The following is a 27,481-nucleotide window of genomic DNA, read 5'->3' on the forward strand; positions in this document are numbered from 1 at the left end:
ATGTAGAGTATGGAACCGTGGACTAAAGAAGATCCGTTAGTGTAGAGTATGGAACCATGGACTGAAGAGGATCTGTTAATGTAGAGTATGGAACCGTTGACTGAAGAGGATCCGTTAATGTAGAGTATGGAACTGTGGACTAAAGAAGATCCGTTAATGTAGAGTATGGAACCATGGACTAAAGAAGATATGTTAATATAGAGTATGGAACCGTTGACTGAAGAGGATCTGTTAATGTAGAGTATGGAACCGTGGACTAAAGAAGATCTGTTAATGTAGAGTATGGAACCGTGGACTGAAGAGGATCTGTTAATGTAGAGTATGGAACCGTGGACTAAAGAAGATCTACTAATTTAGAGCATGGAACCATGGACTGAAGAGGATCTGTTAATGTAGAGTATGGAACCGTGGACTGAAGAGGATCTGTTAATGTAGAGTATGGAACCGTGGACTGAAGAGGATCTGTTAATGTAGAGTATGGAACTGTGGACTAAAGAAGATCCGTTAACATAGAGTATGGAACCGTGGACTAAAGAAGATCTGTTAATGTAGAGTATGGAGCCGTGGACTGAAGAGGATCTGTTAATGTAGAGTATGGAACCGTGGACTAAAGATCTGTTAATGTAGAGTATGGAACCGTGGACTGAAGAGGATCTGTTAATGTAGAGTATGGACCCGTGGACTGAAGAGGATCTGTTAATGTAGAGTATGGAACCGTGGACTAAAGATCTGTTAATGTAGAGTATGGAACCGTGGACTGAAGAGGATCTGTTAATGTAAAGTATGGAACCGTGGACTAAAGAAGATCTACTAATTTAGAGCATGGAACCATGGACTAAAGATCTGTTAATGCACAGTATGGAATCGTGGACTAAAGAAGATCCGTTAGTGTAGAGTATGGAACCGTGGACTGAAGAAGATCTGTTAATGTAGAGTATGGAACCGTGGACTAAAGAAGATCTGCTAGTGTAGAGTATGGAACCGTGGACTAAAGAAGATCCATTAGTGTAGAGTATGGAACTGTGGACTGAAGAAGATCCATTAGTCTAGAGTATGGAACTGTGGACTAAAGAAGGATTGTAAATGTAGAGTCTACTGGTTTATACCCCACATTAACAATCCTTCTTTAGTCCACAGGTCCATACTCTACATAAATGGTCCATGGAGTATGGACCATGGACTAAAGAGGTTTCTCTTTAACTTAACAACCTAAATGGATCATTAATGTAAAATACAACCGAGCTTTAGATCAGATTGACTTCTTGTTCTCTTCTTTTATGTGTCCTGTCATGTTTGGATGCAAACATGAGAACATTTCCACAGACATATATAGTCTACAGTTAACCCACTGATGTTCAGAGGGGAAGTACAGACTGGTTCATATCTCCCATATCGTCTGCAGACTAAAACCCCTCGTTGTCCCATAGAGTCTCCTCTGATCTGGTAGACTTGAATGTAAAAATGGAGGATAATGATGTTTAATAAGACTGAGCTGAGTGAATATCAGCTCTGTGTTAAACATCATCAGCCAGAAGGATCTAGAATGATCTCTGACACTCAGGTCCAGCTCTGTTAACCCTTTGAGGCTTGGTTTCATGATCCCCCTCTCCTTCAGTCTGGGTTTTTCTGGGATCTAAACCCTGCAGACATTGTGGACATCCTCTGTCCTCTTGCTCTCCGTGACTGCATCATTTTAGAGTCAATGTTGGGAGGAACAGCTGACTTGGACATGTAAACAACAAAACCTGACTTAAGAAGACCAGGTTTACAGGAACCCAATTTTTGCTTCCTAGAAAACTCCAAAAGAAATCAGGACACTGTAGTCTGCATAAGCCCTACGCTGTTTTCTGATCACTGTCAACTACCTGCACAGATAGTATCAGTAAATCACACGTAGGCCGTGCAGGAATGCCTCATTGTGTTCTGTACTCTGAGGAGTTTCACTGAAAAAGTGGCAGTGACTGGACTGCTCATAAAAAGAGAATCAGATCTCCTCTAACATAACTAACAGGGAGATGAAGCTCCCTAAACAAAGACTCCACTGTGACTGTGAGTGGGAGTACATTGAGACTGTCGGGATGTTGATCTCCAGTCCTTCAGTCAGATCCCATTGTCTACCCAGTGCTGTATTACTTGCTACCTTATAGCTGGTTTCAGGTCATTGATACTGATCCTCACACTTGATCCTAACCCTTGATCCCTAAACCTAACCCTTGATCCCTAAACCTAACCTTACAGTCAGACCTGAATAAAAACAGTATAATGAAAGACACACCATAAAACAGAATCAGGAGCTGTTCTATGATAAATCGGACATATTTTATTGTCGTAGATACATTCACCATCATCGGAGTAACACAATCATCGTCATACAGGTGTGTTTCTGATATATGAGGTTAAAGGAGGGCAGGGACAACAGGTAGCACAGGTAAGTGTTAAAGGAGCTACATCAGGTACAGAGAAGTGAGCAGAGAAGCAGTTGTGAATTTAAACAACAGACTGGAGTAAATTAACCCAAATATGGTTTTCCACAGAGACGAAACCTAAAGGAGTAGAACCCAAATACTGGGAAATGTATGTTTCTAGTCATTAAAGATTGGAGACAAGCTTTCACACTGTATGAATTGCACAGAAACATTGGCATCATTTTTAAACTTGGTGAAGCTGGAGAGAAGAATAAGACTGTAGATGTAGTGTTTTACAACGGCTTTGGTCATTTAGGTGAATTTTAGGGATATGGGATATTGGATTTTTGCCAATATCCGATATTTACAGATTCATTTTAGCCAATACCATTATTTATTTTTCTTTTTGGACAAGAAATTTCAGTCCTTTTGGACACACTTTAAGGTTTGAGGATGACCAAGGAAACAAACTTTAGTCCTTCAAAACACTTTAAAGTTAAAAGAATGAGGGTAGATAAATAAAAAGACCTCAGCTGACATTGGTCTGTTGGTTCAGCCTAAAGCTCCACAAATTTATTAGTATTAGTATACATGGACAAAGTTTACAGTCAATGCTGAAATACACAGGCAAAATATTGGATGTAAATACTGGCTGAAATTTTGATATCTTCCAATGCTGATATTTGCCTTCTTAAGCTGATATCTGCTGATACAGATACCAGATGGAAAATATCCTGCATCCCTAGTTAATTTTGATCATTAAAGTAAAATCTGAGTGATCACATTTCAAATATGTGGCATCATAAACATTAGCCAACCTTACAGCTTCAATAGTTTTTTTTTAGTCTTTTTATCCTGATTGATCCCATCAACCTGGGCCATTATCAAAGCTAAAATAAGATCAGAAACATTTAAACATTTGTTTTTATATCTCTAAAGGATCAGTCTGGTTTTTCTAAACCAGTGTTTTCATAACCTGACACGCCAGATGGATTTGTTTCACACATCCATCTGGTTAACCTCCCATAGACGGTGTTTGGGAAAAGGCAGAGCCTTTGAAAAAAAAACTCAGAGGGTGATTGGATGAACGTTCTGCCACATCTCTATGGGCCAATCAGAGCAACAAAACACATGGCGTGGTGACATGTAGACATGTCAGTACACGACTTTTGTGGTTTTTGAAAAGAAAACAACTCACTGCTGTTCTTTGTTCTTCTTTTAACGAAGAAATGTTGTCAAGTTCTGATAAAACTGGCGCTTTAGCAGCATACCCGCTAAAGTCTTCTGCCATAATTGCACTGGCCTCTTGTTGCCGCTTGCTTACGTCACAACACTGCCACACCCGAAAGTACTGTCTCTTACTCCTGATTGGTCCTGTCACTTTCTAACTGGGCCTAAAGGGTTCAGATGGGAGCTTTGCAAGATGGATTCGCCAGTAACAAACACGGAAATGGGCGAATCCATCTGCTTTGCAAGGTTACCAATTCATGCTACATTATTTCCTCTCAGGTTCACATCTGTCAACAGGATTAATATCTCCAGATGCCGATGCTAAAATAATAGATTTGTCCTTCCATTTTTGCACCCTGCACTGTCTGTGCCTCTAAGATTTAAGGTAGCCTCTACACAGATTTGACTCATTGTTTTAGAGCTTTCTGAGAATTTTCTCCCTCTCCTTGTTACAGTTTTATCATTCCCTCTACTTATTTTTTTCTGAAGCCAAACTTCCTTTAACTTGTATTTTGTGTCTACTTCTCCTTAAATACACTGCTCTGATCACTGATAATTCACCAGAAAATCCTAAAAACAGAACAGAAACTCCATCTCTAGAGTGATCCTTCTGTAACGCTGCGGCTGCTGCAGTATCCACTCGTCTTTTTGCTCCTATTCATCATTTAAACCTCTGGATATTAAATAAAAATCATTTCATCAGACCTGAGAAAGAGCTGGAATGAGTGGAACACAAACATAAAATTAAAGTGAATATATAAGGTAGTGTGTGCACTTTAGAAAAGAAACAAGTGAAGAAGAGAAAAGTCACTCTTTAAGAAGTTTACATTCAATAATCACACAGAAGGCAGAAGGAACAGAGACTGCAGGGGAGGGAGATACGGCAGCTCAGTCCTGATTATTTTAGATCAATAACAGTGATCAGCCCTGGATAGTCTAATCAATGATGGATGGATTAACAGCCAATCAGATAGCAGCTTTGAGCTTTAAAAAATTCAGCATTTCGAGCAGATTTCTGTCCCACTAAAACCAGAGACAAACGTCTGAACCTCGAGGACAAACTGCCGACAGTCGCGTTGTTTTAAGTGTTTGAAATGTTGAGATGTGAGCTTTACTGAGACTTTAACAGCCGTATTGCCCCGCCCTAGAGTCCAACTTTGGTATCCAGACTGGCAGGGGATGTGGGAAGTTCTAAAAGGAGAACCAGCGAGGAGAACGTTCAGACCGTCACAGTCAGAGACCGTCTGCAGAGAGGAATGCCTTCTGTTTCCCCGAGACGTTCGTGGTTGTCCTTATGGTTATCCTGTAAGTTCTGCTGAAGCGTCCCTGAGCGCAACGTTTCTCCCCTTTGAAGTGATTGGCTGTCCTGTAGGGGGCGGGGCAGATCAGAGCCCTCCCCCTGTGATTGGATGAATCCCATTACTGCTGTCCATCTCTTCGCTCTGATCAGACAGAGACCACCGGACCTGGGTACGCCTCCCCACCACACCAGAAGTCCTCAGGCTGAGGGACCTCTAGCAACCATGCCCCCTCCTTCTCCTCCTCCGGCCCCTCCCCGTTGGCGTGCAGGACTCTGTAGTAGTGACAATCCCGCCCGTCGTCGGGGTTGTATGGAGGAGCAAGGATGTCCAGGAAGGCGGCGGGCCCGTCCACAGCGTCGATCTGATGGAGGTTATCCCTCAGAGGAGTGAGGAGGCACGGCCCCGAGGTTTCCGAGTACTCCGCCACCGAGCGGAGCACGGAGCGCCGGACCAATGCCATTTGATGAGGAGCAAGGGGCGGGTCAAACTGAGGCGGACTGACTGACAGCTGGTCGTCCAACGTGTCGAAGCAGCGGACGCTCACCTTTCCATACAGCACCTGAAGGCCACACAGGAAACACACAGAGGTTATCTTGGTAATCTCCACACCTACTCCTCCTCTCTGACTCCGCCCACTAGTCTAAATGTTGACAATGTTTTTGTGCAACTTCTGCAGTCTTCTCGTTCTGTTGATTAAAGGGATGTTCCCCAGATACTGATATTTCCTTCGACCTTTTAGAATCTCAAAAACAAAACATTAAAGTTGCTCTGATTCCTCTAACAGAGCAGACACTCGCTTTATGGGACAACAACATCACCAATGTTTTTGTGCAATTTGGACAGGAAACAGGCGTCTGTCTGAAATCTGTGACAATAAAAACTCTAAATGACCCAATACTGACCGTCTATGATTATAATTTGTATTTTAGTAGCTGTGGTTTCAAACAGGAATCAATATAGTCTGATTTTACTAGAATCACATCAGAGTTTATAACGATGTTGTTGTGACACTCTACCACCCAGTGTTATGGTTTAAACCGTGACAGTGTCAACTGGTGACTTCCATCTAAATGCATCTGTGGTTGTCTTATTTCTACCCAAGAGCTAAAAATGTATTTTAAGAGGATTCTGACGCTTTGTTTCCACCAAGTGGTCTAGTCCAGTGGTTCTCAACCTTGGGGGGGGGACCCTCTTGAGGGTTAGGAGACACTCTCCATATTCCCTGAAAAACTAAGATTATTTTTGAAATTACACTGTTGTCACTTCACAACAATTCTGCCAGATTTTAAGCCCTTTTCATCTCTTTTCCCCACCAATTTGAACACATTTATTTTAGCATTTGACACCTATTTTTGTCAATTTTAAACCCTTTCCAACACTTTTTTTCTACCTGTTTTGCCACTTCTAAACCAGTTCTTGCCACTTAAGCCTAATGTTGCCTCTGTTGACCCATTATTGCCACTATTAACCCCTTTATACCAATTTCTACATCCAATTTGTCCCATTTTATCCACATTTCACTATCTGATATGCCCATTTTTGCTGGTTTAACCAATTTCTGCCAATATCTGCCTATTTTTTTCCTTTCTCAGTTAGTTTCTTTCCTGCCAGTTTATATCCATTTTTCATCCTATTTCACCTCATTTCCACCCATTTTTCCAATTTAAAGTGACTTCAAACACTTTTTAACTCCTTTTTACCACCATTTTTGGGTTATTTTGACATTTTTATCTAATCATTACCACTTCTAACCCATTTCTGCTACTTTTAAAATGCAATTTCACCATCTTTTCCAACATTTTTTGGCATTATTAACCAATTTTAGCAATTTGTAATTCATATTAATTAAGGGATTTCCCTTCAAAGAAGGCTATTTACTATAGAAAGATGAAAACAACATTAGCTTCTTTGACACGAGTGATAATTTTTGAGGTTAAATATAAAATATGGATGTCACACCATGATTTTGCTGATCTCTATAGGTGCCCAGTTTGGCTGGGTCCCAAAAAGCTCTCCCAATTATCCCCCCTTATGGGCAGCCATGTCTGCACAAGACTATTCCCAACTTTGCAAGGCTGTTTCCAACCACCTTCTGGTACAGTGGGGGTCCCCGGTCTCGGGCACCTTTATTTTGGGGGTCATGGGCTGAAAAGGTTGAGAACCCCTGGTCTAGTCTGCTTGCTTCAGAAAACTCCAGTCTTGTTTGTGTTCCCACACTCCACCTTTACCTGATAGCTCAGGTGTGTAAAAATCAGGACAAACCAGTTTAATTTTTTCCTGTGGATGTTTCTCTGGTGGTTCCCATCTTTTTCTTTTTTCTGTAATTGCACAGATTTGGCATTTGATCTGCTACTGCTTGGATGTCTGCACAAACGTCTCTGCAGCCATCCTTAGTGACACAAACTGGACTGCTTGAAGATATATGACATATTTATAAAGAGATATAGTGATTAACACTATAGTTCATGTTTAGTTCATGTTAAATGTGCAGTAAATATCATTCAATACTGACATCTTTTTTTTACTGCAACAAAAAAAACTGCAGTCAAACTCCTATCCACTCTCTAAATTGCACAAAAATGTGGCAGCATTAGGAGAACTGGCAAGATCCTCACCGGTTTAACCAAATGTTCCAATATTTGTATGCATATTACACCTGATCACTCCATTATGAAAATGACTGATCATTAATTAGGATTCTGTACTTTCTGGTAACAGCTGAAGCACCAATCAGGGTCTCTTCTCACCATTTCCAACCACTTTCCTAAATGTTACCAATGTATTTGTGCAATTTAGGCAGCATGGAGGAGTTTATCTGCAATTTTTTCATGATTAAAAACAAGATATTGCCCATTATTGGGGGTCTGAACTCTACTTTTGTGACAGGTACCACTGGTAAACATGACCCTGTCCCTACTTTTTTGAGACATGTTGCTGCTAAAATGCTCAAAATGGGCTTATATTTTCATGAAATGGTCAAATGTCTCAACATTTGATATGTTATTTATGCTCTATAGTGAATAAAATATACGTTTATGAGAAGTGACAATCATGGACTTCTTTTTTTAGTTATATTTTACACAGCATCCCAGTTTTTTTGGAAACTGACTTGTAACAATCTCCTCAAATCAATGCCATCTTTAACTATATGATATTGTTCTAAACTCTGATGTAAATCTTAAAGACGTGACATATTTCCCAGCCCTACTTTGCACAACCACGGACACATTGGGCTCAAGTCATCAGTTAACACGGTAACTCTTTACACCATAACACCAGTGATGCTTAGATAAACGTAGACACCTTGAGCATCCCGTTCATCCCCGGGTGGTCGTGCAGAGGGATGGAGGCCCCCTCCCTCAGCAGAAATACCCCCATGCTGAACACCTCCGTCTCCGTGATGTGCATGTAGCTGACCGGGGGGTTCTGGGGGCCCGCTGCCCCGGGGCTCGGCTTGGCTTTCCGGGGTGGGATTTTGAGGTCCGCGGCTCTGATGGCAGTCACTAGAGAGATGAGTTCGGAGTGTCTGTCGGGTCCCACGTTGTTCTGCCCGTTATTCCCGTTCGTTTTGCAGCCTTTGAAGGTGATGTAGGCCTGTTTGGCGATCTTCTGGATCAGGGGGGTCTTGTTGTCTCGCGGCATCCTGAAAAAACTAACGGCTCCGAGTCTAACCGTTACTTACGTCAATAAAACCCTCCACAGTCAGCGGGAATCATTCACTGATGCTCGGTACGTCTCTAAAACAGACAAAAACTCGACTTTACTAAACATAAAAGACGTTTCATGGTGATAAAGAGTAAAATTAGCATCAGATAACAGCCTCCCTCCAGTCATTTTCCACAGACTCGCCTTCTCGGTACCCCACACTCACGGAGCATGCGCAAAATACTCAAAGCAGCATGGGATATGCAGTTCTTACAAAGCCCCCCTTCAGTCCAGTCCAGGTAACCCTCATAATCTATGCTTTACATATAATAAATAATTAGAAATTAAACACGTGTGTGATGATGTAGCTCTGTAGCTTACATTAAAGTGACTTTAGCTACAAACAGGATGAGACTCTACATTTCACTGACACTACATTTCCCAGAATTCCTCAGGGTGGATCAGAGTTGAAGAGGGGAAGGCCAGGCAGGGCATTGAACTCCCTGCAGCCCTCCCACATCCTGCACCTCCTCTATCCTGCAGCCCCCCAAAATCATCCTCCATCCTCCCCCAAACCTGCCCAATCCTCCCCCAAACCTCCCCCATCGTCCCCCAAATCTACCCCCAATCCTCCCCCAAACCTCCCTCCATGAGAACGTGAGGGCTGAACTCAGACTTTTAGTGTCATATTATTAAAGAGCATTAATGTTGACTTCTGACTGACCATCAAACTCTGATTGTTGTTCTTTATTTTAAGATAAGAATTTAATAAGAAACATAAATAAACTAAATAAAATTAAATGTGCACAGGATTTAACTACAGTTGACATTCTGTGCAGGCTAAAGCAATTAAAGTGACATGTTAGACTTATCAGTAGCCAATTATATACACATGAACATGGATGGAGCAAAAATAGTCCAAAAAGGATGTTATATACATTTACAGGAACAAGATATGGACATAATATAAAGATATACAGATAAACAGGACAGTCTGGTAATGTTGTATGAATATTAATATCACATTTTAATATTTATAGAACAATAGAAAAAAGCATGTGTAACTCATATGTTAAGATGCAATATAATAGAATATAATATAACATAATATATGATTTAATGTAATATGCATCATTTGTAGTATAATGGGTGTGCACAGTAACTATATGGTTGATAAAGAATAATTAAAAGAGACAGCATAACTTTCCTTTCAAACCTGCAGTAAATACCACCATGGATTTTATTTTCATATTCCCATTTATTCATCCTTAAACAAACACATCAGCAAGGCAAGAAGTTTATCTATAGAGCACCATTCCCACCTAAATACGGTGGCCCTGAGGTCAAATACAAAAACATTTTGTGAAACTCACTTTGACCTGTTGCAACACAGTGACTTTGAGATTATATATCTCCTTTATATAAACCAGGCTTTGTTTGAGATTCCTAGATTTTGTCTCATTTATCTGATTTCATTCAAAATTTTTGTATTTTCAACTCTGATCTAGTCTGCTGCTGGGCTGATTCACAACAGAAAGATATGGTTATAATGTATACAATGACAATTAAATATCTTAATAGTATTTAACCTTATCTTACCTTATCTAAATTTATATCTAACCTTTTCATAAACACATTTCTCCAAAGTAAAAACATTTCATGAAACACAAAAACAATTTTAGAAGCTCCAGAGTTATTTTACTATAATGATAATAATAATAATACAATTGATAATAATAATAATAATAATAATCACCATCATCATCATCGTCATATTATTATTATTATTATTATTATTATTATTATTATTATAGTTGTTGTTGTTGTTGTCGTCATTGTTATGATTTTTATTATATTATTCTTTTTATCTTTTTAAAAAATGTTTATGCAACTCACCATTTTTTTTTTTTTTTTTTTTTACAAAATCTCCCTTTACATAGATTGTATGTTTTTAAAAATAACCCTCAAATTCCACATACTCCACCTGTGCCGTGTTCCTGGCGTGCTGTGGTTTGCTCTGACTTATCGTGCATACCTTCACTCACTGGAAGGGTTTCTGGAGCGGCATACAGATCAGAGCTGCTGGAGATGAGAGATCACATGATCACAGCAGAGCTATGAGTTCATACAGGAATGATATGTAAACACATTAATATGCCTCTCTAGGAAGGTTTAAAGGTTATTTTTTATGATTGATGTGTGGTTTCATGTAAAACTCTGTGGTTTTCCATCTAAAACGTCCATGGCATTAAGTTCCCACTGACTGACGGCTGACCTGTAGTCTGTTCCACAGGGTGAGACGTAACGTTGATATACTGAGTAATACCAGGAGTCTGTGCATTTAGGCTGACTGGATGCTTTGCATATTCTTCCTCCTGTTTTGGTTGATCTGCTCTATGTGGATTGACACATTTTGGCAGCAGATAGATCTGCATGTATCTAGTGGCAGTCATGTGTCATAGATGGACCGGAGCGCGTTCTGTGGATCTGCAGACTGACTAAAACAGAGGGATTTGCTCTGTCATGGATCAGCTAGGTGGAGGATGAACGGAGCAGCTACCACGGCGAGAGACAGCGTCCTCTAGTGGTTCCATTTTAACGTCCACTCCAGCATTACAGACGTGTGAGTATGTAGGCAGAGATGGCCGTGTCATTTAACACACAGAAATGTTTGAGTACATGCAGGGAGAGGAGGGAACTTTAACAGCACGCATGCATGGTTTCATTTTAAAGAAAAGCGAGGAGTGTACTCCACTTAACGTCCTAATAACACCAATAAAATATGCAGCACTCTTTACTTTAGCATCTGTTTGATGTACCGGGTGTGGTTTTAGCTGTTCTGCAGGTTTACTGGCTGGATCTTAATAAAACAGTTTTATTGACCATTAAAACATGAGAGTCATTAACATGGGAACTAATCCACAGCCAGTCTAAGCCTTAGACTAGGATGTCAGCTGGATGGGGACAGCCATGTCACCATTATTCTAACCCTAACCCTAACCCCTAACCCTAACCCTTACCCTAACACATGTCACCATTAGTCTAACCCTAACACATGTCACCATTAGTCTAACCCTAACCCTAACCCCTAACCCTAACCCTTACCCTAACACATGTCACCATTAGTCTAACCCTAACACATGTCACCATTAGTCTAACCCTAACACATGTCACCATTAGTCTAACCCTAACCCTAACTCCTAACCCTAACCCTTACCCTAACACATGTCACCATTAGTCTAACCCTAACCCTAACCCTTACCCTAACACATGTCACCATTAGTCTAACCCTAACACATCACCATTAGTCTAACCCTAACCCTAACCAGGCAATAAATTCAATGAAGAACGTGACACAGCAAACAACCTGCAACAACACAGGACATTAAGCATTTTGTGCTTTCTGTTCTTCCTCTTGTCACAAGAGGACACACTGAACGTGATAACTCTCTTGACCAATCAACAGAGTACAATGAGTTTAGCTCCACCCTTGAATACCAGATAGCTACGCTCAGAACCCCAACAGAAAATAGAAAGGTAAAGGCTGGTTACTTTGGTACTTTTTCCAACTTTAGACATAAAAATGCTTGCTGGAAATGCACTCCATCAGTCTGCTTTGGAACAGCCTCTGAAAACAGTCTATTCAGCATTGACCTTCTGTGGCTTACCCTCCACGAGCATGCTTTGAGACAGCCTCTGAGATCAGTCTGACCATTCAGCAATGGCCTTCTGAGGCTTACCCTCCATGAGCATGCTTTGGAACAGCCTCTGAGATCAGTCTGACCATTCAGCAATGGCCTTCTGAGGCTTACCCTCCATGAACATGCTTTGGAACAGCCTATGAGATCAGTCTGACCAGTCAGCATTGACCTTCTGAGGCTTACCCTCCATGAACATGCTTTGGAACAGCCTCTGAGATCAGTCTGACCATTCAGCAATGGCCTTCTGAGGCTTACCCTCCATGAGCATGCTTTGGAACAGCTTCTGAGATCAGTCTGACCATTCAGCAATGGCCTTCTGAGGCTTACCCTCCATGAGCATGCTTTGGAACAGCCTCTGAGATCAGTCTGACCATTCAGCAATGACCTCTTGTGGCTTACCCTCCATGAGCATGCTTTGGAACAGCCTCTGAGATCAGTCTGACCATTCAGCAATGACCTCTTGTGGCTTACCCCCTGCTGGAGGCTGCCAGGGATTATCATTTTCACAATTGTCCAGTCAGCAGTCTTCCCCATGACTGTGGTTGTGTGAACTGAACTAGATAGAGAGAATAAAGGCTCAGGAAACCTTTGCAGGTGTTTGGAGTTAATTAGCTGATTAAAGCTGTTTAGGACAGAAATAACTGACAACAAGCTGGACTCTAACGCCATATAATCATATTCATAGTAGTAGTGCATGTTTGATTTTAGTGAGCTGTTATCATCAAGATTCAAACAACAATATTTCTTCCTAGATACAGCTCCCAAATTTCTCTTTATTATGAGAGGTGGAGGTAGACCAGCTGAACGATCATACAGTCATAAATCTCAGAGTTAATCTGGGTCAGATTACCGTCTGTGAAGTGGAGCTGATGTTGTGAATGAATTGCTAACACATGTCTCCGTCAATCAGTCAGGTGTCGACCAATCAGACGCTCCGTGCTCCACAAGCAGGAAGTGAGGATGGTTAAGAAGACAACAAAACAGGCAGTGAGTCACCGTGTCACAATCACGCTACAACACGGCCTGACTCACCTCCTCAAACAGGCGTACTCGGAGTAAAAGGATATGTTGGTGGTCACATTCAGCAGTGTATTTGTATTTTATTATGTGAGGGAGACTCAAAGACAGGGGTCTAATGAGGCTGATGCTCTCAGGGAGATGACGGCGTGTTGCTTAGAGACATCACTAAGCATCACTAAACATCACTGTTGTTAAATGTTGTCTATGGCTGCAGCATGGATGAAGAGCCCAGTACACACCGATCACTGTGGGACAGTAAAGATGATGTAGCCTTGTTTTGGTTCTGATCATAGACAGGCCTGTTAGCCAGAATGATGCAGAGAAAAAGCATCAACTACAGCTTAGTTTGGTAGTGAAAGCACCGTATGTAAACACGTGAATATAGCACAGACGTCCAGCCCTGTGATTGGTAGGCTGGGTACCACAGGGTGACTGCCAGTCACTGAGTGGTAACAACACCATTCATTTCATGTGTTTGCATGATAAATATGACCCAGGTTATGCATATACAACGTTGGTCAAACCTAAACTTTACCTGGCCATCACACATTAGTAATTAACCCTTAAAGATATCTCGTGGGGCGTGTTGGGGGCCCTCATATCAGAGTCTGCTAAGGGCCTCACTTTGGCCAGGGGCGGCTGTGATTATTGTACTCGGAACTTGGAAAGATCCGGGTCGGAAATTTTGACTTCAGAGGTAAATGCTTTTAATTGCATTAGCTTGGAAAACTTGGCCGGCCGCAGTAAGCTGATGTTTGTTTTGATGTTTTTCGAGGATCTAAAATTATTGTTGGGGAAATATATTAGCTACTTGAGGGAGAGAGAGAAAGAGAAACGTCATATGCTGTAAGTATGACTTGAAAACACCAGCGAGGAGAATCATGCATGCATCATTGGACTTATACGGGCATCAAAGCCAGCTGTGCAGAGGCCTGTACTGTAGTAACACAAATGCTAAATTAGACGACACATAAAAGTTAAAGTTGAGGAGAAAGTGACTCTCACGGTGTGTGACGCCATTTTGCTACGTCATTCTGACCAACTCCGGCTGCTTGGATCCTACCTGAATTCCCGAGTCACAGTCCCAAGCTCAAGGGCCGTTCTATTGCACTTTTCCGATTTGAAGGTCGGATTTATTAGAGTTCCGAGTACAATCGAACGCAGCATTACATCCACCCCCTACTCCACCCTTAATATGGGGACTTGGTTATTTTTCCTGCAGCTTTTGTCCCCCATGCCCATGGTGATGTGTAAGGACATCCAGAGCATGTACTGGGTTTTGTCAATCCTCCTTTCTGCCCAATAGTGCCCTAAGATGTGCTTTCCACCATAAAATGCCTTACTAAGGCCTCAGTTCCAGCCTAAACGTGACTCAGAGTTCTGCACAGTTCTTTTTTATTTCATTTTACTGGCTTGTCTGTACTTTTTTATCTTTATGTTAACAGCTTTTCCTTTCATTAATGGCAGAATTTTTATTTAAAGCCCTTATTCTCAGATCTAAGGTGACTTTACACAGAAAGGAGGGATTGTGTTTTCAGTGAATTGTTCCTGCATAAATGTGGCCTTAAGCAGCTGCTCCTCTCTGAGTAAACAGTAATAATGACTGCATGTTGATGAGCTTCATGTTTTTAGATCATACTCCGAACAACTGTCTATAGACTCATGCAGAGCCAACATTTCCATCTGAGGTTTATGGTACAGACTCTCAGTGTTTATATCAGAGAGAACAAACATTAGCGTGGCTTTGTCTCCCCTGATTTCTCTCGATTTATGCAGACATTTTTCCAGCATGCTGATGAATTCGTATGTTTGGCCGCTGATGTTAGCACTCTTTGACGGGCAGACGGTGGAGTGGGCTTCATTCTCAGCGATGGCCTGATTCACCGAGGCCACGGGGGGCAACGATACAGAGAGCTCATGTTCTCAGTCACATCCTCAAATAAAGACAACTGTGAAGACGGAGAACAGGCGGCACATTCAGACCGACACAAAGAGCACAGTGAGCGCTGGCTGAGTGATCCATAAGCAGCTGTTAGCATTGTCTCAATATGCTGATTATACAGACAGAGGAATGTCTGCATGACTGCATGCTCTGGTGATTAATTCATCCCTTCATATGTGAATGTGCATGTAAGGATGAACATGCAGCATGCTCACCTGTGCTCCTTTGCAGGTGTGCACACCTCGGCTCCCATATCAAACACATATACAGCATGTTTGCATGCATGTTTATGCAGATGGCGTCCATGCCGTCGATGACTCGGTCTATTCAGCGTCCTTGGCGGCAGCTCTGAGGACGCTCTGATGAAGCGGCCGTGACTCCGGTGAAATGTCAGTCATGCACATTTTAAGCAGCAGAGAATAATGTTGGCTTTATGTCAGAAGATGCTAATAAGATGTCACACTAACAATGTTGTCCTCAGTGAAGGCACAATCAGACAATATTGTTCCATCAAACTTAAACTCAGGATGCTCCGACGCCCTCACCGCAGCGAGCCAGGAGAGTTTACACCAGTTCATGGAGAAAAACGGGTTAGCAATCTAAATTTCAATTATTACTGAACCACCTTGAATGAGTCAACAGGTCTACCCTCAGGACCTGAACCATGGAGGACCAGGTCCACCCTCAGGACCTGAATCATGGAGGACCAGAGCCATGGAGAGACCTGAATCATGGAGGACCAGAGCCATGGAGAGACCTGAATCATGGAGGACCAGAGCCATGGAGGAGGACATGCACATTCTGGATATGGGAGAGTAGATTTGACTGCTTATGCTCAGGGCTATACTTTTTACGCCCATCTGGCCCTGCTGTTTGGTTCACTACAACCCTCATTCCAAAAAAATTGGGACATGGTGTAAAATGTAAATAAAAACAGAAGTCAATGATTGTTAAATCTCATAAACCCATCTGATTCATAAAAGAACATAAACAACATTCCAGACATTAAACTGAGACCTTTTGCCATTTCAGGGAAAATATAAGCTCATTTTGAATTTGATGGCAGCAACACATCTCAAAAAGTATGGACAGGGCCATGTTTACAGTGTGTAGCATCCCCTCTTCTTTAACAACAGTCTGCAAACGTCTGTGGAGTGAGGAGACCAGCTGATAGAGTTTTGAGAGAGGGGAGTTGTCCCATTCTTGTCTGATGTTGGATTAGCTGCCCAAGAGTCCTGGGTCTTCTTTGTTGGATTTTTCCTTTTCTGATGCTCCAAATGTTTTCTCCTGGTGAAAGGTCTGGACTGCAGGCAGACCAGTTCAAGACCTGGACTCTCCTGCTTGCTGCTGTGATGGATGTGGTATGTGATTTAGCATCGTCCTGCTGAAACACTTTTAATGTTATTGCCTCTGTGTGTGTATAACCTGGACAGTCATGTCTTCATTCTTTGGTTTATAATCTTCGCCCTCCTCATCCTGAAGAGTTCCTGATCCAGACTCTCTATTCTCAGACCTGTGCAGCTCTAACCCTTCTCTACAGAGGATGAGAGAGTAAATGGAGTAGATTCTAGCCTGTTTTTCTCTACCGTCACATCTATCTTAGACACGCAGAGAGGGAGTGCTGATGAATTGGTCGTCTCGGTGCGTACAGAGGAATGATCCGTCATTTAGCAGAGACGAGCCGGTGTTATCAGAGGAACCAACGAGACCAGAACAGATCTATAACCAATATTTCCACCTCACTGAGTCTCTAACAGTCAACACAGAGGCGGCGGCGTGTGGGCCCATGGCGTGTTACAACACGGTGTGAGGCGTTTAATGGTCAGAGAAGTTCCCTCAGTGGGGCCGGGCACCGCAGACCAACATGCATCATAACCAAGAGTTACAACAGCGCTGGAGTTAAATGTCAAAGTTTCATCATGTTTATGATCAGAGGGACTTCACCATCTCTAAGTTCTGCTTTTTAGATCCTGAAGGAACGACCAGAGAAGTTTGAAAGTTCAGTAACGACTGGTATCACAGATCTGACTGGGATCTTACCACCTCAGTGCTGACCAGGTCTCCTCCTAAAAACATGAAATACACATTTAGATGGAAATAAATGCTGCAAAAGGCATCGTCCTCCAAACTTCCACATTTGCAGGTTGACCTGCATGTGTGATTTTACCTGGTGTTTGTCCTTGCAGATCTTTGGAGCATGAATTCAGGGGGAGCTGTTGCGTTCCTGCAGCAGGAAACGTAAAGCTCTAAACATCAGATTTACACCATGCACAGATTATTACACAGGAATTCTTTTCACATCAGAATCTGCTGCTTCATTAACGCTTTCTGTTTCCTCACGGTGCAAAGTCTAGCAGGTAAAGATAAACACAGTACCAAAGCACTTCCGGTTTTCAAAGTAAAAGCCCACTCTAGCATTTCTTTGCAGAAACTCTCTTTATTTGTACATAATGCTTTTATTTTGAAAAGCTCCTGGTATGCTTCCACTATACACTGAATCAGTCACTTGTAGGGAAGTTTACTGAGGTAAAACTGAGGAGGAATGACAGAGCTTTGACAGCAGGGAGACAAACTCAGACTGGTATGAAAGCTGTGATGGCAGCAGCAGCTGCAAGCAGCAAAACTGTATAAAAAACCGGTTACTGCGTACGCCACTCTGACGTCACACTACCAGAGTGCACCAAAACATGGCGGCCTCCAGGTGAGTTTATGAGCTCAAATGTACTCAAAATGCAGATATTTAGCACATCTAGCGAGTCTTTTTAGTTCAATATACACATGAGAGATACGAAAAGTTACTCAAGTAGATGAACTTGTCTGATCATGCCGGGCTCCTTTTAAAAAATGGTGAAAAAGGGGAAAATTGCTAATATCAAAAACAGGATTAAAGGGGCAAAAATTGGCTAAAAGAAGGACAAATTGAATAAAAGTGGCAAAAGAAATAAAAAAATTGGAAAAATGGCAACAAGGGCAATGAAAATTTACAGGCAAAAAATTAAGGTTGACAATTGATTTTGACAAAGCCTTCTGTATAAATAAACTGCCTAATGAGGGAGTAATATTTCAAATTTAGACATAAAAGAGCCACATGTGGCTCAAGAGACACGTTGAGTATCACTGATCTAAACTCTTTTAAAATGTCAGCCAATCTAAAACCATCTAGTCAGACTTAAACTGGGGACACATCAAGACCATGACGCTGATTTTGGGTCAGATACGTACGGAGGAGGATTAGGGCCATTTAAAGACAGAATTCTGTTTTTAATCTAAGAGTTAAAAAAAATGCCCTCATTTTTTCATTGACCCTAATCTTCTTTTATGACGATCTGAATATTCTAATTATTTCAGCATTTAGTGCTTTTTGTTTAAAGACACTCTGGAAGCAGAGCTTGCTCCATTTGCAGGGATTTTATATCTTGTAGTAACATCTGTCTCTGGACCTTTCAGATGATTTTGTTTACAAAAAGTGCAATCACTAGAAAAAGAGGGGTTTTTTTGCAGTCCAGCCTACTTTACATTTAATAACGCTGTTGGTTTGTGTCCCGTGCAGCGTCTGCACCCACGCTGAGTTTCTCACAATGAACCCGCAGTTTTAAAAGTCATGAAATGTTGGAATTGTAAGATTTTAAATTTAGCAGCATGACTTTCAGAATCTGCTCTGAAACAGTCATGGACTGATGGTCCATGACCTATGAGCCGCTCGCTTTCACTTCCTCCTTCTCAGTGTGGATTCCCCTCCTGACAACCACACCGAGTTTGTTTATATCAGAGACCGACGCTAACTGATCAATACGAAGAAACGTGTCTATCGCTCCATTTAAGGTCAAATAACGGCTCCATACGTCTCTGCAGCTCTGATCAAAGTCTATGAATAACGGTTAGAATCTGCTGACTTTAGTGGCTTATTATAGAAGACTAAGATGGTTTTAGACCATGGTTTATGTGGTCAACTAACATTTAATAACTTTCTGTGCACCGCTGCAAACCTCCTGCATTTAAAAAATCTCCCTCTTTATATCTCTTCATGGCATTTCATGTCTTTTGGTATAATTTTTCTTATAAGATTTGCATAGAAATGTAGATTTTAAATTTACATGACCCCCCCCCCCCCAGCTTGGCCCTGACCCCCCGGGGGTTCAGGACCCACTATGAAATATGTGAACAAAGGCAGATGTGAACATCTCTGCAGACACTGTGTGAATAAACATGCTACTTTAAATAAACATTTTGGTCTAACTAACATATTGCAGCCTAAATATGAAACTGTAATGTGCCACTATCACATGATGTGAATATGCTGATTGGTGAAAAACACATGAAGGAAACTGGTCTTTAGTTTTCATTCTCAGGCAGTGAAAAACTCTCAAAGCACCTCAAATGTTTAGTTGACACGGAAAACAGTAAGAATTGGTCAAGAATGGACTGTGAATTGACATATATGGGCTGTGACTCACCTTACAGATGAACACAAGTTGGAGTCAGTGAGAGGAGGTGCAAAGGCAAGAAAAGGCCTTGTTTGAATGACAGTGTTTTGCTTCATTTTCCATTTTCATTTCCAAAAAGGGCAACGTTTTCAAAATGATCTCTGTTTACACAAGACTGCGGGAAACACCAAAATCAGTGTAGTATACATGCCAGGCCAGTAGATGGCAGTGTGATTTTCGTGCCTGCACCAGGCTCTGTCGAATATGTCATCGAAGGGCGTATGGGTCGAGTCAGAATCTGGTGCAGGCATGAAATACGTCTCCGCTGATCCAAGTGATGTTGAAGTAAATCAACACTTTGCTGGAGAAGTACAGTTGAATTCAAAAGAGTGAGGAGCACGAACAGTATACTGGTGTCGGCCATCTTTGCTTTGGGCTCCCCATCCGCGCATGCGTCATAAGCCTACTCGCGCATGGATATTTACTGCAACCACAGTGCACATGTTCGTTTTCAGAAAGCGCCGGTTTCCCTGTTTACATGGAGATGGAGATGGGGGCATTTTGAAAAGCTTCCACTCTGGAGCCCTTTTTTAAAAAGTTCTGTTTTCAGGCACCAAAACGCCATTGCCGTGTAAACGGACAGCCAAAACGCTACAAAACTTTTGCGTTTTCACTCAAAAACGTTGTGTAAACGGGGAAAAAGTCTCCTATCACCTCGAAAACCACTGTATCCTTGCAGCGCTCGCCCATTTAATCCTCTGAGCTGTAGTAGATGTGCAGATACGAAGACCAACGTTGCTGACATCTTAAAAGTGTTTTCAATTATCCATGGCTGCAGGATGGACTTTTTGTCGGGTCATAACAAAAACAATCTTCGCTCAGGTCATGACCCGAGTGGTTGCCATGGTAGCTTCTTCTTCTCTGTCCTCCTTGGCGGGGTTGTAAACCAGATACGTGCATACCACCACCTGCTGTTTCAGACTGAGTAATAGTAGTAAATACGCAAGTGGGCCCGGGCACGGATCGATGCTGCTGGTGTGAAAGCAAGCCAGCGGGGGGAAAAGGGAGGAATCGCACCGCGGCACGGTTCGAAACAACCGGGCCTAATATGAAAGCGATCTAAAATGTCATGTAGTTTTGTCAAACATTCAAATCTGTAATATTTCTCCACGGTGGGTAAATCTGTCAAAAAAAAAACCATGCATCTGTATCTGTTTTGCCTCTCAGCTGTAGAAAGCAGGGACCCCAGGTTTAGAAGAGTGCAGAGAACACACTATCATGATTTGGTACCAGATTTAAGCAAGAAAATAAATACCTGGACTAAAAGTAAAGACTAAAATGTGAAGACTTTTTATGGACTAAAACTAGACTGAAATGTTTTGAGTTTTTGCAGACAAAAGCTAGAGCAAACTAAAAAGGGTAGAAACAACTAAAATGTGACTAAAATTAAAATAGCTGCCAAAATTAACACTGGGTCACTCTAATATCTGTAGGGATTGAAAAGCAAAGAAAGAAAAGATACCATGATTGCAACATTTTTTCGAGCACATTAATGAATATTCTGGGGGCCAGATGTGAAGCTGTGGGGGCCCTGATTTGGCTCCTGGGCCTCCAGTTGGTGGAATGATGGTGTGCGCAGAAGAGCTCAGGGTTAGCTGGGCTGGAATAACGGGACCGCTAGAACATTTCACGTAGGAGAAATCCAGATCCAAACACTCCACCTTTTAATGTTGAATCAAGAATTTTTCATTATTAGTTTTATTTCTGTCTTTAAGGTTTTTAATGTCCATGTTAATAAACAGCTCTGGTCTATAATACTGTGTTAACATCTGGCTGTGTGTGGCATGGTGTTGGTGTTGTTTTTGTGTGTTTTTGTGTGTATTTGTGTTTTTGTGTGTTCTTATGTTGTCCAGAGGTGATTCATGCAGATGCTCTCTCCCTCTGCTAGCTTGTCTTCATCTCTCTGTTTATTCACAGATATTATTCACGTGTTTTTTCTATTATCAGTCTAATAAATGAGGCTCCACCTCTACAGAACAGAATATCTGTTTCCTGTCTGAGTCACACCAAAGCTTTTAAAGTCATTCAGCTCATCCCTGTCACTTCCTGGTTTTTCTCTCTCTGTCCTCATTTTCACCTTCAGTACACCAACATCGTCTTCATCATTATCCTCCTCATCATCACCATCTTCTTTGTCAACATTATCATATTTAACAACTCTGTGGAGCCTTTACTGTTGTGACACTCTAGAGAACGCCTGAATGTTCTGAGATCATGATGTAGGCTCTTTATGTTCCTCCTGATGGCCCCTGGTTTCTGCTCTCTCTGGGGCCAGTGTAGGCTCTTTATGTTCCTCCTGATGGCCCCTGGTTTCTGCTCTCTCTGGGGCCAGTGTAGGCTCTTTATGTTCCTCTTGATGGCCCCTGGTTTCTGCTCTCTCTGGGGCCAGTGTAGGCTCTTTATGTTCCTCCTGATGGCCCCTGGTTTCTGCTCTCCGAGGCGAGTGTAGGCTCTTTATGTTCCTCCTGATGGCCCCTGGTTTCTGCTCTCTCTGGGGCCAGTGTAGGCTCTTTATGTTCCTCCTGATGGCCCCTGGTTTCTGCTCTCTCTGGGGCCAGTGTAGGCTCTTTATGTTCCTCCTGATGGCCCCTGGTTTCTGCTCTCTCTGGGGCCAGTGTAGGCTCTTTATGTTCCTCCTGATGGCCCCTGGTTTCTGCTCTCTCTGGGGCCAGTGTAGGCTCTTTATGTTCCTCCTGATGGCCCCTGGTTTCTGCTCTCTCTGGGGCCAGTGTAGGCTCTTTATGTTCCTCCGGAAGGCCCCTGGTTTCTGGTCTCTGGGGCCAGTGTAGGCTCTTTATGTTCCTCTTGATGGCCCCTGGTTTCTGCTCTCTCTGGGGCCAGTGTAGGCTCTTTATGTTCCTCCTGATGGCCCCTGGTTTCTGCTCTCTCTGGGGCCAGTGTAGGCTCTTTATGTTCCTCCTGATGGCCCCTGGTTTCTGCTCTCTCTGGGGCCGATGTAGGCTCTTTAATTTCCTCCGGACGGCCCCTGGTTTCTGGACTTTTTTGGGCCGATGTAGGACCTTAAATTTCCTCCTCTTCGCCCCGATTTTCTGCTCTTTCTGGGGCCAATGTAGGCTCTTTATTTTCCTCCTCATGGCCCCTGGTTTCTGCTCTCTTTGTGGTCGATGTGGGCCCTTCACTTATCTCCATATGGCCCCTGGTTTCTGCTTTCTCTGGGGCCAGTGTAGGCTTTTTATTTTCCTCCTCTTGGCCCCTGGTTTTCGCTCTTTCTGGGGCCAATGTAGGCTCTTTATTTTCCTCCTGATGGCCCCTGGTTTCTGCTCTCTTTGGGGATGATAGAGGCTCATTTCCTTAGTTCTTCAGCCGTCCTTCTCCAACGTCTCGTCACAGGAATCAAACCTCAGCTGACACCTTGGGTGAATTCTCCAAGTGGCGGCGTTCGCTTTCAGTCATTTCAGGAATGTCCAACAGGAACCAGAGGACCAGGATGCCCCGTCATCTCACCGCTCCCCGTCCATTCCTCTACCCTCCATCCCCTCGTACGTCATCCGTCTGTCCATCCAGCCGTCAGGCCGTGGCAGGCCCCAGCACGGCAGACAGACGTGAGCTGCCTCAGGTTGACTCACTTCCTACGAGGGCTCCTCTCAGAGTTGTCTGAGGGCCCTGTTGGACCCCGCCGTGTCCCGCCAACTCAATCTTAGTCGTGAACAAAGTGGTGGTAGTGGGTGCCGTCCCATCAGTCTCCATTATGGGACGGCGTTGTTGCTGGGCTGTCGTGTTCCTGCCGTACTCCAGGGGAGAGGCTGTCTCATACATCATCATGGGACAAAGGCTCTGACCGGGGGGGCCAGGGACCATGGGGGAGGGGGGCCCTTCCTGCCTCTGAGACACAAAAACACACAGCCAAATACATACAGTCCTACCCCCACATCAGGATCAGCCCCCAGCAGACTGCAGGGGTGGGGGTGTGATGGTCAAGATGATCCGAGCTCTCCTGAAGACAAACTTTTACTTTTATCAAACTTTTTATAATTTCTTTCAAAGATCATGACGTCATGTAGAGCAACCTGTCCAACCTCAGGACAAATCAACACCCCCTCAAGGAGAAATCACAACCTAAAATTCATGACAGAAGCATGACTTTGGCCTCTAACACTCCTGCAGATGTCGGTTAGAGTGGTGCATTGGTGCATCCATATATTTTCTGTAGGTCTTTTCACCTGCTGCAGTAATGTTAAAAAAATATTAAGTCACCAGTGATGTAACATTCCTTTTTTAATAATGTGTCCTATGGGAAGTTGTTCTCATGCTGAAGTTATCGTGAAAAAAAGAGTTTTACATTACCAGTGGTGTAACATTCCACTTTTCAGATACGTCTTTTGGGTTCTTTCCTTCTGCTGCAGTGATTGTGAAAAAGAATGTTCCATCACCAGTGGTGTAACATTTCTTTTTATCAAATGTGTCCTATGGCTTTTTCCTCTTGGTGCAGTGAATTGGGAAAAAGAATGTTACATCATCAGTGGTGCAACATTGGTCATCTCATATTTTTCCTGTAGGTTTTGTCGTTCTGCTGCAGTGAATGTGAAAAAAAGAATGTTACATCACCAGTGATGTATCATTCATTTTTTCATATGTGTCCAGTGGGATGTTGTCCTTTTTTGCAGTGGTTGTGAAAAAAAAAGAATGTTCCATCACCACTGTTGTAACATTCCTGTTTTAATATATGTCAGATTATTTTTTTCCTCCTGCTGCTGTGACTGTGAAAATAGAATGTTACATCACCAGTGATGTAACATTACTTTATGTATGTCCTATGTGTTTTCCCTCTTGCTGCAGTAGTTTAGTAACATTCCATTTTTTTATATATGACCAATGTTTTCTTTCCTCCTGCTGCAGTGATTTTGAGAAATATAATGCTCCATCCCCATTGGTGGAACATTCTGTTTTTCACATTTTCCCAATAGGGTTTGTCCTCCTGCTATCCTATTGCGAAAAAAAGAATGTTATATCACCAAGACTGTTACATTGCTTTTTTCATTTGTGTCCAATGGGTTTGTGTACTCCTGCAGTCGTGACTGTAAAAAACGAATGTTACATCACCAGTGGTATAACATTCTTTTTCATATGTCATTTAGGTTTTCTCCTCTTGCTCCAGTGATTGTGAAAATGAATGTTACATCACCAGGGGTGTAACATTCCTTTTTTCATTAGTGTCTTATGGCTGTTTTTCCTCCTGCTCTAGTGATGTGAGAAAAGGACATTACTTCACCAGTGGTGTAACATTATTTTTCATATATGTCCTTTAGGTTTTCTCCTCTTGCTCCAGTGATTGTGAAAAAGAATGTTACATCACCAGTGGTGTAACATTATTTTTCATATATGTCCTCTAGGTTTTCTCCTCTTGCTTCAGTGATAGTGAAAAAGAATGTTACACAACAATAATGTAACTTTTTTCTGTGTTTTTCCCTCTAGGTTTTTTTCCCCCTGCTAAATAGCCACTCTTTTTCTTCCTTAATCGATCAGAACACAAGAAAAGCTAAAATATGAATTGAATCTTTTTGGAAAACAAAAATGTGTTCTTTGATTTCCTGCCCAGTTTTACATTAAATGCATTAAAGGGCCGAGAGCAGGCCTTATATGTTTGATTTTCCTGTTTTTAAACAGACGTATGGAAACTGTTTGGTTCTTGATTTTGGATTTCTCATTTGAAAAATTGGTTGGCTGTAAAAACACTGACCACCGTAGTAAAACAAAGTAGTTCTGGGGGTCAGGCACGCTCAGACTCACTAACTGTCTGTGGACGGCAGAGCTGCTCTTCCTCTTCCATGAATCTGATCTTACCAGGACATTCCACCTCTTTGACTTGTTTTAAAGACTGGACATAGTAAACACAGGAAAGGATTAGTCTGAAAGGTTTTTATTTTGTGACCCGAGTATTAAAGTCAGAGCTGCAGTAGTTCAGAGACCATTTGCCCTCAGATTTGAGAGATGAGAGTTTATATGAGCGTTACAGCAGCAGCAGTGATAGATGAGCGAGTTCTGCCTCATCACACCAGCGTTTTACCTCAAAAACACTCCAGTAAATAAAAGCAACCAATCAGAGCATCTGTACAGGTCAAACAGGACAATAACCCTCATCTATCTTCTGTTTTCGGCTCCATTATTAATGCCTGCCCCTCTCTCTCTCAGTGTATTCCCACCATCAGCCTGGTATCAGGCCGTCAGGGTTTTAGTCCTGGGGGTTATAGGAGGAAGAGCTCAGCCTCTTTGATTCTCCATAAACCCTCAGAGAGAACCTACCAGACTCACTGTCCAGTGGATGTTAGTCAGAAGATACTAGCATGGTCAGTGTACATCTAAGAGCAACTTTAGGGTGGAGATCCAGGATATGGCTCCAGTTCCACACTCCATGGTTTTAGCAGGATCTTCATTTTCCTTCTCAGTGTCTTCTCAGTGCTCTGATAGAAACTGGAGAGGAGTCTCACAGCTCAGCCCAGACGACTTTAGACCACAACCCTCAACTGAAGATGAAACCTAATTTAGCCTCACTATAAGTCAGAAAGAGTTAACTATTCTCTACAATCTTGTTTTTCATGGTTTTGTTTTGCTCAGTCTTCATCCAAAAATCAAACTGTTCAGCATTTCCAGGTAGTTTTGTGGATGGTATATGCCACTATCACACTGCTGTCATCTAAACATGGACCTTTTCTGTTTTCTGTGTAATCTAGTTTCCTTTCTCCATCCTGGTTCTCACCCTGCAGACTCTCAGACCGTCAGCGGATGTTTGAAACCCAGACATGTCAGAGAATAAATCAGATTTTATGGAGCTACTTTAGATTTTATGAGCATCCTCCTCATCCAATCCAATATTAGAATATTTAATCATAAATAACGTACAGATCCACTAACAAGTGCTGGTTATGCTGGCCTGTAGGGGTAAAGTCATGTTTTACCCTGGATGTCTCATATGAGAGGGAAAAAGCTAAAGTGTGTTTTTCTATGTTTTTAAAGCTCCCTGTGGAGTCGTGAACCACTGAGATGTAAACTAAACTAACATTTAGAGAATTATTCACACACAACAGCCCCTCCAACAGTAATCATTATCATCACGGTTTAAACTAAAATCCATCCATGCTGTGAGCTAAAGTTTACTATTAAACTGAGCTGCAGGAGAATCACAGATCAGCGAGGCCTTCAGGTACCAGCTGATGTCTCATTAGTCTCTCTGTACTCTTCTTTAACGATCAGAGCTGACCTTAAATCAGAACTCCCTGTCCCTCCTCTGATTCTAACAGCCATTCATCATGTCTGTAGCTCTCTTACTCTGGTTAGGGATCTCTACATGTTGATGGGACAGAATGGAACCCAGTTAGACACCAGCTACGAGGCCAGCTGAGCCTCTTTAACAGCTTTTCTCCTTCATGTCAAACATGGTAAATGGACACACTGATCTACCACTAACACAGTAAGTCTGTGGAGCACTGGTTGAACTGGACTGACAACTGGAGGTCTAGACTGGCCAGAATGGCAAAGGCAAGGATGGAATGTTTTATAAGCTAAAAAAAAAAACAACATCATCTTTAAAGGCAAGATGGAATGTTTTATAAGTTTAAAAGGATGACATCATCTTTAAATGCAAGGAGGGAATGTTTTATAAGTTTAAAAACATGACATCATCTTTAAGGGCAAGGAGGGAATGTTTTATAAGTTTAAAAGGATGACATCATCTTTAAATGCAAGGAGGGAATGTTTTATAAGTTTAAAAACATGACATCATCTTTAAGGGCAAGGA

At 42.2% G+C, this 27,481-nt stretch overlaps 1 protein-coding gene across 1 annotated transcript; it reads right to left on the bottom strand.

The window, feature by feature from the left end:
* Positions 1-3,762: 3,762 nt before the first annotated feature.
* On the bottom strand, positions 3,763-8,787 carry LOC121527922 (2-aminoethanethiol dioxygenase-like). Its single transcript, XM_041814962.1, has 2 exons — positions 8,240-8,787; positions 3,763-5,495 (listed from the first exon to the last, which is right to left on the bottom strand). Exons 1-2 carry the CDS (start codon positions 8,576-8,578, stop codon positions 5,082-5,084), a joined length of 753 nt encoding a protein of 250 aa, XP_041670896.1. The 5' UTR covers positions 8,579-8,787; the 3' UTR covers positions 3,763-5,081.
* Between the last annotated feature and the right edge of the window lie 18,694 nt (positions 8,788-27,481).

The sequence above is a fragment of the Cheilinus undulatus genome, linkage group 20, assembly GCF_018320785.1.
Source record: "Cheilinus undulatus linkage group 20, ASM1832078v1, whole genome shotgun sequence".
In the NCBI taxonomy this organism is placed as follows: domain Eukaryota; kingdom Metazoa; phylum Chordata; class Actinopteri; order Labriformes; family Labridae; genus Cheilinus; species Cheilinus undulatus.

What these genes read in the sequence shown, in the direction of transcription:
- LOC121527922 (XM_041814962.1), bottom strand. Translation starts at nt 8,578, where the DNA reads ATGCCGCGAGACAACAAGACCCCCCTGATCCAGAAGATCGCCAAACAG. An exon ending in GGATGAACGGGATGCTCAAG is followed by an intron (nt 5,496 to 8,239) that starts GTGTCTACGTTT and finishes TGTGGCCTTCAG; the next exon opens with GTGCTGTATGGAAAGGTGAG.